This window comes from Leopardus geoffroyi, chromosome E1 (assembly GCF_018350155.1).
Source record: "Leopardus geoffroyi isolate Oge1 chromosome E1, O.geoffroyi_Oge1_pat1.0, whole genome shotgun sequence".
In the NCBI taxonomy this organism is placed as follows: domain Eukaryota; kingdom Metazoa; phylum Chordata; class Mammalia; order Carnivora; family Felidae; genus Leopardus; species Leopardus geoffroyi.
In genome coordinates, this window is record NC_059330.1 from 34,970,018 (window position 1) to 34,983,175 (window position 13,158).

Consider the following 13,158-nt stretch of genomic DNA (forward strand, 5'->3'; position numbering starts at 1 on the left):
CAGAAATAAGAGTTAATCTGGAACTACTCACATTCACAGAGCTGCTGCCTGGCTAAGAGGAAGCGATAAAGCTTTGGTAGAAGCAGTAAACCCTGCTTGCCTAGCCTCCTACCAGGCAGAGGGGCTTCCCTCCTCCCTTGCCCCTGGGGGGTGAGGCTGCAAGGTTGCAGCCCTCCTGGGGGAGGATTAGGTTCTCTCTCCCCCAGACAGCCAGCCAGACACGCAGACACACACACACACACACACACACACACACACACACTCCTATACACACACACAGGCAGCTCTGACCCCTTCCCTGCCCGCTGCCCACTCCCCAGCTCCGGGGGTCTTTGTCCAGTGCCACCTGGAAATGCCTAACTCTGTCCCTTTCGCTTTCACTCTGGACCGTGATTAACTTTTTTATTTTGGAAAATTACTTTATTATAGATATAGATATAGATATGTATGTATGTATATATAAAAAGGTTCCATTTCATTTGTAAAATCTTATTTTTTGCTTTTTCTCTTTTTCTTTTTTTTTTTTCCTACACAAAATGATGACGAGGTTAAAGGAGAAAATAAGTTACATTACAGTTTCCAAAATGGTCCCCGCTCTCCGCTGAAGATGGGCCACCGTCAGGGCTGAAATGCACTCTCGGTCCCAGCTTGTGCTTTGCAAGAAGAGGGGATATAACTAGACTGGTTATTTTAGGTTAAAATAGCCAAGAGACAGACGCCTTCGCCTCAAAAATATTCTGAGACACATAAAAGTACAAGGAAACAAGTCTCTTCAGTCACAAAATGTCGTACATCCCGCATATACTAGATTCAATTAATTTAATAAAATAGAATATACATAGAGATTCTGCACAAACGTATTGCTTTCTCCCAGTAGCTCCTGGTGTTGGGAACCTCAGCTGCACTGGCCTTTCTCTCTCTCTCTCTCTCTGTCTCTCGTCTCTCTCTGCCCGGAGCCAGGGTGACCAGGGCTGCTGCTTTCAACGCTCTGGAAATTCTGCTCGCCGGTTCCCAGCGCCACTGAGGCGGGGAGGAGCTCCTCCTTGGAGTCCGTATGGAAGGTTTTTCAGGAACATAGCCCAGGAGGAGGAGCTAGGATTTGGCACCCGGTGGAGAAAGGTGAATGGGGGAGTAGGGCAGGACTCAGGGGTCCAGGTCTGCTGGGTCGGAGGCTAAACCGGAGAGACTCAGCACGTCTTTCTTTGGGGGGGGCGAGGCAGCCATGCTGTCAGGGGGGCCGGAGGCCGAGGGATCCTTGGAGTCGCTGGACGGAGCCCTCCGCCGGAGGCAGACGCCAGGGCTCAGTGGGGGCCGAGGGCCCTGACTCTCTGGGGGGTCTATGGAGATACTAGGCGGGCTGAGTTTTTTCTTAGGCCGGCTTCCGGGCCCCCCAAGAGGCTGGCTCCCAAGGCTAGAGGGGTCGGGGCCCAGGCTGGGTTGGGAGACGCTGTCCAGGCAGCTGACCGCAATGGAGTGCCTCCTCTGTTCATCCAGCCAGGACGAGGGCCTGCGCCGGCCGCTCTGGGCCTCCACACTGTAGCACTTCTTTAGGTCCCGTGGCGATGGGGGCTCCTCCTGGCTGCCCACGGTCAGGGGGTCTCCTGAAACCCAGCTCAGTTCCGTGTCCAGCTCCAAGCTGCTCCTGGTCTCTGGCGGGCCCTCGCTCCAGGTGGGGTCGGAGCCTGGGCAGGGGGCTGGCGGGGGCATGTGCTTCGAGGTCTTGCTCTGGCGGCGGGGTTGCGGCTGTACCTGGGTGCCCGAGTGGCCCCAGAAGGAGGAGGCCCGGGCCAGAGGCGGGGAGGGCCCACTCCCCTCGGACATCAAGTCTTCCCGGCTGCCCAGGCCCTGAACGTCCAGGGAATCAGTCCTTATTGCTGCCTGCGCGAGGTGGGAGGACAGCTCAGCCTAGGGGCTTCCGCTCCCCCATGGACTGTTCCCACCTCCCCCCACCCCCACCCCCAAGCCGGATAACCCCCGCCTTCCCCCCCCCCCCACGGGCCCACCGTAAGCAGGAGTATCAGCGTTTGCTCTTGTTGGGAGAAGGGGGCCACCATGCCTGCTCCCCCACCCCTCCCCCACGCCTGCAGGAATCGTTCTCTGAAGCTCCCCACCCTCGGGACACCAGAACGCACTGGGCCAGCTCTAGTGCACAGCTGGCTCCTTCACTCTTCCCGGCCTTCGCACAGGCTATTCCTTTGGCCTTGAATGCCCTTCTCGAATGACAGGCACCCCTCAACTTGACGGGCTCAGGTCCTCTTGTGACACGGTGCCTGACAATCCGTATCCCCACGTTACAACTAACCCATTCCTCCTCTTTGCTCCCTGCTGCACGGCACACGTGAGCATCCCAGCAGCTGTGAGCGATTGCTGCAATGGTCTGATGGCATTTATGTCTCTGACGTCAGACTGGGAGCTCCAGAGAGCAGGGGCTGTGTCCCCAGTGCCTGGCACACAGAAGCTGCTCGGTGAAACTCTGTAAAATGGGTGGCGACCGTGCCTGTTTCAAGTGCATGGCATTGAGCAGATTCTCGTGTGGCCAGGATTACACACGAGGGCACCCTGGGTGTGGGCCGTGGCCTTGTCACAGTGGGGTCAGACAAGCCTCACCTGGCTACATAAGCCTCGGCCCTGTGCCCCGGGAAGGGGGAGCCGCGGGCTTGGCCAAAGGTGGAGATACCCAAAACATGCCCTGTGTCCCGTGGCTAAGTCTAGAAGTACAGAGAATCATTGGAAGGCAACTCTGGGCCAGGGAAAGGGAGTCCAGAGACCTGGGCTCTCCCACCAAGTCGACCTGTGTCCCTAAGCCACCGTGGCCTGCTCCGGTCTCCAGCCCTCCTCAGTGGAAGAAAGGAGCAGGATGCAAATGCCAGAAGGGCACAGACCACTTCTGCTTTGCCAGGCACCGTGCCCCCGGCACCTAGAACTGCCTCTGGACCGCGGTCAGCACACAATAAACGTTTGCTGGAAGAATGAAAAGTGGCCACCTGGTTGTCACCAACAGCCCAGGATTCCCAGCGGAGAGGCCGGCCCCGGGGCCCTGGCCCACCTCTCCACACCTGCTTACCTGGCGCCTGAGTGGCCTCTGAGCCAAAGGGGAGCGGCCCGGTGGGGGCAGTTTGGGGATGGTGCCCCAGGCGGGGGCGCTGTGGGGCTGGAGCAGGTGGGGTGTGTCTTTGGGAAGCTGCAGGATGTAGCTGCTGTCTGCTGGCTGGGAGTGGACTGACAAGACGGAGCCTGTGGGCAGAGAGGGGAGGAGAAGAGGAAGGAGCTGGCAGGTCAGTGGCCTGGCTCTTACCCCAGTCCCTCTTTTCCACTCTCCCTCCCCCATCGGGGCCTCTCCCCTCACCGCAGACCCCTCGCCCTGGATTGACAACCACTCTCCACGGGCTGGCGGGGGGCGGGGGGGCCCTGGGAGTTCGGAGAGACCTCTTTTGCTGCCTCAGTGCCCCTCCCACCCAGGTCAGGAGTGGGCTTAGGCAAGGATGGGGTCTCCCTGTGCGAGCCGAGCAGCCCTGCCTGAGCCCTGGTACCTGACTGAGCTTTGGGGAGCCCCCAGCTTCTGCGTCCTAGGGACCCCTCAGCAGGGCTCCCGTCCCGGCACATGTAGCTGTCATTGGGCAGAGAGTGCGTGCGGCTGACTCCAGACTTCCGCACGGTCAGCAGGTCTGGTCCCAGGGCGAGGGGAACCTCCTCAGGGTGGGGCTCCATCTGCAAAAGGAACAGGGGAGGGAGGTGGGAAAAAGAGGGGCACCCAGATATCCGGACTGGCTAACTGAGGCAGAGCTGGACAACAGCAAGCAGAAGCGCCCCCAGGCTCTGGCCCCCTCCCCCCACCCTCCCGACAGGGCGGTAATGGGATGAGTTAGTGGGTGGGGGGAAAGGGGGCAGACACATGGGTGAGCCCTCCAGCACAGCAAGGAAGCAGAAAACTATCCAATACTGCATCATCTCAGAGCCTCCTGGTGGGGATGGTGGAGGGGTGAGAAGGTGTCCAGAAAACAGAGAGCAGCCCCCAGGTCCAGCCCGGCAGGTGGTTCAAGAGATGGTTCTCAGGGCCCCCGTAAGAGGCCTTGGAGCAGAACAGTGGAGGCTGAAAAGCGAAAAGCACGCCCTATCCAAGTGCTGGGGGGGTGGGGGTGGGGGTGGGGAATGGGAGGACCTGCCCAGTGAGCGAGGACTGCCTACAGAGCAGAGGCTGTTCACCATCCAGTTCTCTAAGGCAACCCCACGACCCAGCGCGGGGCAGGAGCTGGGCTAATGTGGGTTCAATGACAGGTGAACACCAGAGAGTGTCAGCTGGCTCACCCACCTGTGGCCCCGCACCTTTTAATTACTCAGCGGCTCTGGCAGGGGGCAAATGGGAGGTGGGGGGCAAGGTCTGAATATCCCGGCTTCAGGTCCTCCCTTACTGGACAGATTGGGGGTAGGAGTGGGCTTTTTAAATTTGTTTCAAAGAAAAGCAGGTATCTGCCTTTGACCCCAGTTGGAGGGAGCCAAGGTGTGCTCCCAGAAGATTTCTCCATCTCCCTGTGACCCCTTTCCTCCTTGGGGTCCCTTGTACCTTCCATTCCTAATTCTCAGAGAGGCGGGAGGGTTCCTGTCTCCACGCAGGCCCCGCCAGCTAAGCACCCCAGGAGGGACGGTTGGAAAAGTCTGGATCCTTTGCTTCCCCTCTCGGCTCCAGGCTCCACTTCTGCCAGCCACCCCAAGACCCCTAGGGACCCCCAGCCTGTGGCCAAGACCCTGTCGCAGCCGAGCCCTGCTGTGGGGAAGGGGCCCCTGTCTCTTCTTAAGTGCCCAGAGGAGGGGGCAGGCAGGGAGGAGGGGGCTGCTCACAGTCTGAAGGGGAAAGGGAGCTGGGCAAGGGTAAAGAAGCTGTCCAAACACAAAGAACACCCCCCCCCAACACGGGGACACACAGGGACAGTGACAGAGGAGACAGGGACAGCCCCCCCAGGTACAGAAGGGCATGGTGATAGCAGCAGAGAGGTATGAGGCTCTCAGCCACTACGTGGAGGGAAATGGCTCATGTTGCAGGTAGGCGAGAAGGAGGGGGGCGGGGAGGGGAAGGGCTGGCTTGCGTAGGCTCCAAACACAGAGACTGGGTCTACATCGAGGGGGGCCCTTTGGTCAGCTGCCTGATGCTGACCTCTGTTTCGGAGGGCCGTGTTACTACTCCTGGGTGTTGGGATTAACTCTTTCACAACTGCGCCCCTGGGCCCTTGAGGCCCCAATTTAATCTCATCTCATTTCTTGGTCCACAGTGGGGACCCGGAAAGACCCATCAAAGCCTGGAGCACTAACTGCCTGCCGGTTGATGCCAAGATGCCGGTTGATGCCGGTTGGTGGCCAAGAGAGAGGAGGGAGGGATCTGGAGCCCTGCAGCCAGCCCAGCCCCTGGGGAGGCTGGGGGGGGGGGGGTGCAGTGAGGAGCGTGTGTAAGTACATTGCTCTCCAGGGCACTAAGTAAGAGTGTGTGAGTGTCATCAGGCAAAGAGTCATCCGTCAGAGCTAGAGAGCAGGACAGTTCAGACACAATCTCTGACGTCAGAGACAGAGCCTCCCTCTCAGCTAGAGGGATCTAGACAGGGAGAGAGATGATCAGGCATTAGAGACCAGGACAGAGCACCCGCTCGCGCGTGCATGCGTGCACACACGCACACACACATACACACACACGCGCACGTGCACACACACAGGCCCCCCCTTTCCCCCTTTCCACAAAGCACGGGGGAGGGGAAGGCCTCTCTTCTCTCTCCCACCCCTCTCCCGAGTAAACTGACAGTGCATCCCCCACCCCACTTTGAACCCTCCCCCCCCCCCCCGACTCGGATCAGGGAGGCTGCGGCAGGCACCGAAGAGCCAGAGCCAGAGCAAACACTGACAAAGCAGGAGAAGCAGAAACTTATTCTAAAGATACCCCAGGAACCTTAACAGCCCCCTCCCACACCACCACCACCAAGAGAGGAAGCGGGGAGAAGGGAAGGCTTTCGACTCTCATAAAGATGATACCAGAAAAAAAAAAAAAAAATGAAGAAAGGCCAGCAAAGCGCCTCTCTCTGCTCTCGGCACAGACAGAGCCGCGTGGGGGGCGCTGGGGACAAAGCCGCCAATCTGATGACTGTTTTCTGCCTATTCTCTCTGCTTCCAAAAGCCTGGCAGGACTTGGCCTGCCCCCAGATTTTGGCTTCTCCCCTCCTGGGCCCTCCTCCGCCTGCCGGCAGCTTGCCCGCCCTCTTTAGCTTGGGTTCTGGGAGATGCTCTCCTCCTGCCGCCACACAAACTGGCTGGCTCACCAGGGATCTGCAGGGGGATTTCAGTGCCTGGGGGAGGGGAGAGCCATCCCTCCCAGATGAACCAACCGCCCGATCACCCCATTGCGTCCTCTTCTTTCCCTGTACCTTTGCCCCATGAGCCTCCTTCAGGATGAGAGGCCTTGGGAAGGGATGTGCTCTCTCACTGATCATTCTAGGTCATTGCCATGTTGAAGCGCCTATAGCCTATCTGAGACTGAATCCCAAGGGCAGACCCCTAGAGGCAGGGTCCTTTCTCTATGTGAGGGTCTCTGTTCATTGGAGTCAGGCTACAGGTAGGTGTCCCAGGTACTGGGAGCCTGCCTTCCTTCCCCTCCACCCAACAGGGCCTGTGGAACTCTAGGCTTTTCTATGTCCTGCTGACACCCGTCTCTTTGCCTCCACTCCAGGTCTACTGAGGTCTTCCCTGCACCACCTGACCCCGGACCTAGGAGGGACGGCAGGGTGCTCTGCCAAGTGGAGGGGGTCAGGGGCAACCAGACAGGTCAAAAGGTGGGGAAGAGGTGGGTGGGAGAGCCCCAGAGAGCAGGAAAGCCACGTTTAGATGGGACTGGGGGAGAAAACCATGCATGAGCTGTGGAAAGGGGCTGGGCTGAGGCAGGACACCCAGTTTTATTTCACAGCGAGGTCCCCAGAATCCACTCACAGCTGGAACCTTCCAGGCCCTCTCAGGGCCAGGTCAGAAACCACTGTCTACTGAGGGCACTCATCACGTCTAGTGGGCTCCGTGGCTCAGAACGCCACCAAACAGAGGCTTTGGGGGTAGGTGCTGGACACAGGAAAGCAGCAGACTGTGGCCTAAGATATATCCCTCAATGGGTCCCCTGGCCACCTGCAGACCCCCCCAAAGCCCTTCTCCCCTGGGTTTGGTACCTCGCTTCCTCCACCCACTAAGGTCCCACTCCCAGCTTGTCTTCTGCCCTGCCCTCTTCTCTTCTCCTTTTGGTCCAGGCTCCTTCTGACAAATGCCCTCCGCAAGCCCCTCCTCTAGCCATCCTTCACTCCTAGAGGTGTGGTCCTTAGCATCCCTACCTTCCAAATATGTATTCCAGAGGTTGATCTCAACTTGTACGAACCCCTGGCTGCCTCCCGCCGAGCCCAAAGCTCAACTGAGGCCCTGAGGCTGCTCTTTCTCCAGATACCCAGTGGGCAGGAAACACCCCCGCCTCCCCAGAAGCACAGCACAGCATGGCACAGCCCGGCACGGCACAGGGGCACGGTAACCTGCGGGTCGGAGCCGCCCAGGCTGCGGGCGGGAGGCAAGGCAGAGGGCTGGCCCCCAGGGCCCGCCAGCTCTTCCATCAGCTTCAGCTCCCCCTCCAGGGAGCCCTGGATCAGCAGGGATATGGTGTCAAACAGCTGTCTGTCCTGGGGGGGGGGGCCAGCCCATGAGGGGAGCGGGGATCAGAGGGGCAACAATGGGAAGTGTTGTGGCAGGGGATTGAAGAGAGACACGGAGGGAAAAGGAGGAAGAGGTAACACACACACACACACACACACACACACACACGCCAGCAACAGACAGACAGGAGAAGGGGGAGGGGAGGGGATGTAGGGAAGAGAGGTGAGGGAGGAAGGAGAAGGGGAGCCGGAGAGGAGAAGAGCTCAGGAGGAGAGAGGGAGAAGGGGAGCAAAGATAGGGAAAGGATCGAGAGGTGGAATTGGGCAGGTGGAAGGGTGGGAAGGAAAGAGGTTGGTAATCGGGCAAGGGTAAGAAAGAAACAGGAAGGAAACAGAAAACTTAGCCTTGAACCTAAGAGCCGAGAAGGGGAGGTCGGCTGGGCCGGAGGCACAGGGTGTGCTGGGGGCTTGCCGGGGCGGCCCCTAGGCTGCGAGCGCACGCAGCCACCGTCTGGGCGCGGGCGAGGGACCGCTCATCCCTCAGCATCCAAGCAGGAGGGGCAAAAGGACACAGGCGGGGCCCCGGGGTCTGCCACGCTGCCTGCCCGCTCCCTGCGCACCACCCACCTGGACCCACCCCACACCCCTCTCGGCAGGGGTGGCTGCTGGCTCACCGTGGGGTGCTCCAAGGAGAAGCGCGAGGCCGCGCCGGCAGCGTGGGCTGCAGCACCGGGCTTGGGGCTGTCGGGGCCCTCCACCCCGGGCCAGAGGAAGGGGCTGCCCAGAGGCGAGCGGGGCTGCGGGCTAAGCGTCTTCATCTCCAACTCCAGCTCGGCCTCCAGCTCGGCCTCCTCCTTGGCCTCCTTGTTGCTTTCCTCCAGGTGCTTCATCAGCACGGCGATCACCACGTTGACCAGCACGAACTGGGCCGTCAGCACAAAGGACACGAAGTAGATGGGGGAGATGACCGTGTTGTAGCAGGTGGACTCCTGGTCACAGTCCCGGAGGGTGTCCTGGGGGCAGAGAAAGCATTACACACTGTCCTGGGGAGAGGGAGTCCCGGAATGTTTCCGCCTGAGGGACAGAAGGTCACATGCTTTCATTCGGGGTCAAGGAATTCATCCTGCCGGGGAATCTGGGCTCCAGGTGTGGGACCGTGTCTCTGGGGCCAGGGCCAGCCAGGGGGCGGGGCGGAGGGGGGGGGGGGGGACACGGCTCTGGTGCGCCCTCACCTTCATAATGCCATTCCAATTGTCACCTGTGGAGACTCGGAAGAGGGTCAGGAAGGCCATGCCAAAGTTCCGAAAAGTGGCATGCCGGCCCAGGCCCTCACAGGGGTGCGTCTCGTCACACTCTGGAGGAGGAGGGAAGGAGAGAGAGGGCTGAGTTAGTGCAGCAGCCCCGGGGCCTCCAGCCCCGACTCCTCTGCCCTCCCCACCCCGACTCACCCAGGTCTCCAAAGAGCTCCACACCCAGAGCTGCAAAGATGAAAAACAACAACATGAAGAGAAGTCCCAGGTTCCCCACCTGGAAAAGAGGAAAAGAAATGGGAAAGGTGCCACTGGATCTCCCAGCCAGCTTCCCTGAGCTCCCTTTGGAAAGCACCCCCTTCGCCCCGAGGGGACCCCTCCCACCCACCCCCACCTCCAGCTACCTGGGGCAGGGCCTGCATGACCGTATCCAGCAGTGCCCGCATGCCCACGGCCATCTTCAGCAGCTTCAGCACTGCAGAACAGGACAAAGTTGTGAGCGGGCCCCGCTGGGTCCCAGGCCACACAGCTGGTGGAGCCAGGGCCAGGGTGGGGGCTGGGGTTGGTGGGATGGCCAGCCAGGCCGCCAGGGCCCTACCTCGGCCCAGCCCCCCAACCCTCCCCTTTGTCAAAGGCTGGGAGAGAGACCCATGGGAACACACACACACACACACGTACAAAGTCCCTGGCCAGCCACAGAGCTGACCCCTGCTATCTCCCCCTGGGTAGGCGCGTGGCGGGCAAGAAGGTGGGCACCGACCTCGGGCAATGCGTAGCACCCTCATGATGCGGATGATGGTGGGGTTGATGGGCAGCGAGGCATTGACCTCGATCTCCTCCAGCGTGATGCCCATGATGGACAGCAGCACGATGGCCAGGTCCAGCTGGTTCCACCTGGAAAGCCCAGGACACAGCTCCTTGAGTGGGGGGGAGCCGGGGGCACCGCGGAGGAGGGGGCAGTCAAAGTAACACAAGTGGCTGCAGAAAGGAGGGTGGAGGTCAGCCAGTCCCGCCTCCCCATCCTGCAGAGAAGGCATGGCTTGACCCTGGTCACACAGCCCGTTGGTGGCACGGGTGGGGCCAAGACTTTAGCTCGAGGACCTCTACTTTCCATGTGTATTCGTTCATTTTTTTTTTTTTTAATTTGGCACTTATATGCTGTTTACTAGGTGCCAAGCACTGTTTTAAGGGCTTTACAAAAAAAAAAACTCCTAATCTTCATAGCTCTGTGATACGGACAGTATTATTATCGCTCATTTTACAGATGAAGAAATTGAGACACAGAGAAGTTAAGTCACTTACCCCAAGTCACCAGCTTCTAAGTGGGAGAGCCAGGATCCGAATCCGGTCCAGGCAGTCTGGCTCCAGGCTCTGTGCTCTTAAGCCCCAGTCTGGGCCACATGGACTTCCAGCTGCCAATGGCCCCCAGGCCCTGTCTTGTCAAATTCCTTCCCTTCCCTCCCGTCTCCCAGGCTCTGGACGGCCCCCCCTTCCCCCTCGCCATCAGCCCTGGGTGGGTCCTAGCGTGGAGGCTGAACCTCAGGAGTCCAGAAAGGTTTTCAGGTATTTCCCTGGGAGACATGCCCTTTCCCCACTCCCCCCCACCCCCCACCCCCCACCCCTCACTGTTACCTGTCCTGGAAGAACCGACGGAAGCCAAAGGCCACGAGTTTGAAGACTGACTCTAACACAAAGATGATGGTGAAGATGTAGTTGCAGATCTTCAGGGCCTCGTCCAGGATCTGGCAGGGATGGGGGGGGGGGGGCGGGGATGTCTATGCAGGGCCTCCTAAGGCCCAGGGGTGATGCCTGCCCCTCCCCCTCCATCACACTCCGAGATCTGGGAGACAGGTGAGTCTAAGGGGGCCGCTGGCCACCACACCGGGACAGAAGAGGGTCCTCGTTCACATGCATGAGCCAAACTTTGAGCTAAAGGATCTCTCTCCTTGAGGGATGGTGAAGAGACCACATGAGAACGTGCTGGAGGCCACAGAAGGCTAGAACCTGGAAAGGGCCTTGTGCATTACTAATTCGACATCCCCATTTTACAGATGGGGAAACTGAGGCCTGGAGGACAGCTGACGGTGGCTGATTCGAGGAGTGGCAGGATCATTGGTGAGTTTAGAGCTGGACATTCACCAGAATCTAAACTCCAGAAGGGCAGACACTGGCCTTCACTGGTCTGTCTTCTTTACCCTCAAAGGGTAAAGAAGGAAGCACGTGGCAGGCACTCAATAAATATTTTGTCGGGGAAAGAAATCAGGTCCTCTACTTCCCAGCTGCGGGACCTTGGTGTAGTCGACTAACCTCTTTGAGCCTCAGTGTCCTCATCTGTAAAACCAAGATGATACCCACTTTCAGGGGCCACTGCAAGGTGTACAAGAGGGTGCCCAGCACTTGCCCGAGGTCCCCTGGCACGGGCTGGGGTAGCCTCAGCCTGCAGTCCCACGGCTGGAGGCAGGACTCACTCCTACCTGGGGCTGCTGGTAGTGCTCCATGGCCATGGTGACCACATTCAGCCCGATGACACCCGTGATGAAGAGATCCAGATAATGGCTGGTGCACAAGTGGTGAACGAGGAGCCGGAAGCGAGAGTAGTCTGAATAGTAGGGTTTGCACTGGGCCTCTGGTGGGGCGGGGGGTGGGGGGGGAGAGCAGAGCAGCCGTCGGGCCCCTGCCCGCTGCGCCCCCTCCACCCAAGTCCCTCACAGCCGCCAGCCTCTAATGCCAGAGCTGAAACATTCCAGTATCATCCGCATCCTCGCCCTCCACACACCGCCTTCCTCGGGGCGGGGGCGGGGGGAGCTCTCTCGCGTCTGCCCTCCAAGCGTCTGTTCTACTGGCCACAGTTGGGTGCAGAAGGGGTCAGGACATGCAGAGCTCCCCACCCACATTAGACACCAGGTGAGCCCCCTCCCCAAGGCAGCCTCCCAAATCCGCCGGCCCCTCGCAACGCCCTTGACTTGGCGTTCCGCAGCAAGGCCAGATCGGTAAGACGAAAAACAACCGGTCTTATCAGGCTCAGAGGAAGCTCCGTCAGCAGAGAGGCAAAGGCCCTTGCTCTCAAGCTCAGCCCCCCGAGGGGGAGCAGAGCAGATTACACAGAGTTGGGATTTGGAGATAACACCGGAGATTGGAAATTGGACATCCTCTTGGCCGGCCGCGCTGACCCGCCCTGAGGGCCTCCAGAGGGGCAGGGGCCTGGGCCTCCGGTGCCCTCACGGGGGGGTGCGGGGCAGAGGGGAGGCCACGGGGCTCTGCTCTTCCCCAGATTCACGTGGGAGGGCTCCACCTGAAGGACTCACCCAGTTTCTAACGAGGCAATGCCCTGCTCTCGAGTGGCAGGCTAGCATCAGGCTCCAGGCTGGGCTGGAAGCACTGTCTGAGATCTGTCAGAGGCATATTTCTCTTGTAATTAGCGAACCACTTAGTTATAAAATCATGGTGCCAGAAGGTTGGCCTGCTAAGCAGGCGGAATGAATCTGGGGGCAGAAGATGGCAGGGGGCCCCCTCCTCCAGGTGCTGAGGAAAGGCCAGGCCAAGTTGGGGATAGATGTCATCTGGAGGCGGTTGACAGATCGGTCTCCCAGGCAGCCACAAAGAAAGAAGAGGCTCCCCGTGGGGAGGCTTGGGGCAGCCTCAGGTCCCAGACAGCCCTTCCCCCTCAGAACGTCTAGGGCAGAAGCCAGCCAGCGAGGGCTGCCGCCTCTGAGGCCGGTGCCAGGGGTGGCTGGCTCAGGGGCAGCAGGAAGCTTTGGGTCCGGGCCAGCTCAGTTATAAGTGTCCTTCCCCATGCAGAGGACTATTTCACAGAGAGGGAAACTGAGTCAGAGGGTGGCCTGGGGGGTGGCCAGGGGGTGGCCTCCCACCCAAGGCCGAAGGAAGAAGAGTGCCCAAGAGCTGCACGTTCAGCCTCGCCTGACGCCACTCTCCAGCATCGGCCTCGATGTGTGGATAACCAAGAGGCCGGAAGTCCCGAATGTTCTGGCACACCACAGCGTGGGTTATGCCATCATCTCGTTTTCGGAGATGGGCCGGCCAACTGTGGCTTTGTTAGCTCAGGTGGCTCTCCTGATCCCCAGGACGGGGTGGGGGTGGAGAAGCTCAGGACAAGGGACAACATGAGGCCACGGGTCATCCACACTGCGATTGTGGAGGGTGGACCCGGCGAGCCGGGCGTCTTCCTTCCTTCAGTACCCACAAGAACCAGAGGGCGCTAATCGCCCTGCGTTGCCTTAGCAGCTGGAACACTG

At 59.8% G+C, this 13,158-nt stretch overlaps 1 protein-coding gene across 26 annotated transcripts in view; it reads right to left on the minus strand.

Annotated features, from left to right (window-relative positions):
• Nucleotides 1-802: 802 nt before the first annotated feature.
• Nucleotides 803-13,158, minus strand: part of CACNA1G (calcium voltage-gated channel subunit alpha1 G) — a 61,934-nt gene continuing 49,578 nt past the window's right edge. For 9 of the 26 annotated variants that reach the window (XM_045488413.1, XM_045488415.1, XM_045488411.1 and 6 more), the window contains 10 exons: nt 11,380-11,531; nt 10,538-10,647; nt 9,666-9,799; nt 9,310-9,380; nt 9,104-9,182; nt 8,888-9,009; nt 8,330-8,668; nt 3,531-3,708; nt 3,065-3,234; nt 803-1,878 (listed from right to left, as the gene is read on the minus strand). In XM_045488413.1, the coding sequence (XP_045344369.1) occupies nt 1,144-1,878; nt 3,065-3,234; nt 3,531-3,708; nt 8,330-8,668; nt 8,888-9,009; nt 9,104-9,182; nt 9,310-9,380; nt 9,666-9,799; nt 10,538-10,647; nt 11,380-11,531 (2,090 nt within the window). In that variant the 3' untranslated portion in view covers nt 803-1,143. Of the gene's footprint in view, nt 1,879-3,064; nt 3,235-3,530; nt 3,709-5,446; nt 5,582-7,538; nt 7,683-8,329; nt 8,669-8,887; nt 9,010-9,103; nt 9,183-9,309; nt 9,381-9,665; nt 9,800-10,537; nt 10,648-11,379; nt 11,532-13,158 lie in introns of those variants that run through there. The other 17 variants (XM_045488393.1, XM_045488397.1, XM_045488395.1 and 14 more) reach the window with 4 other exon arrangements.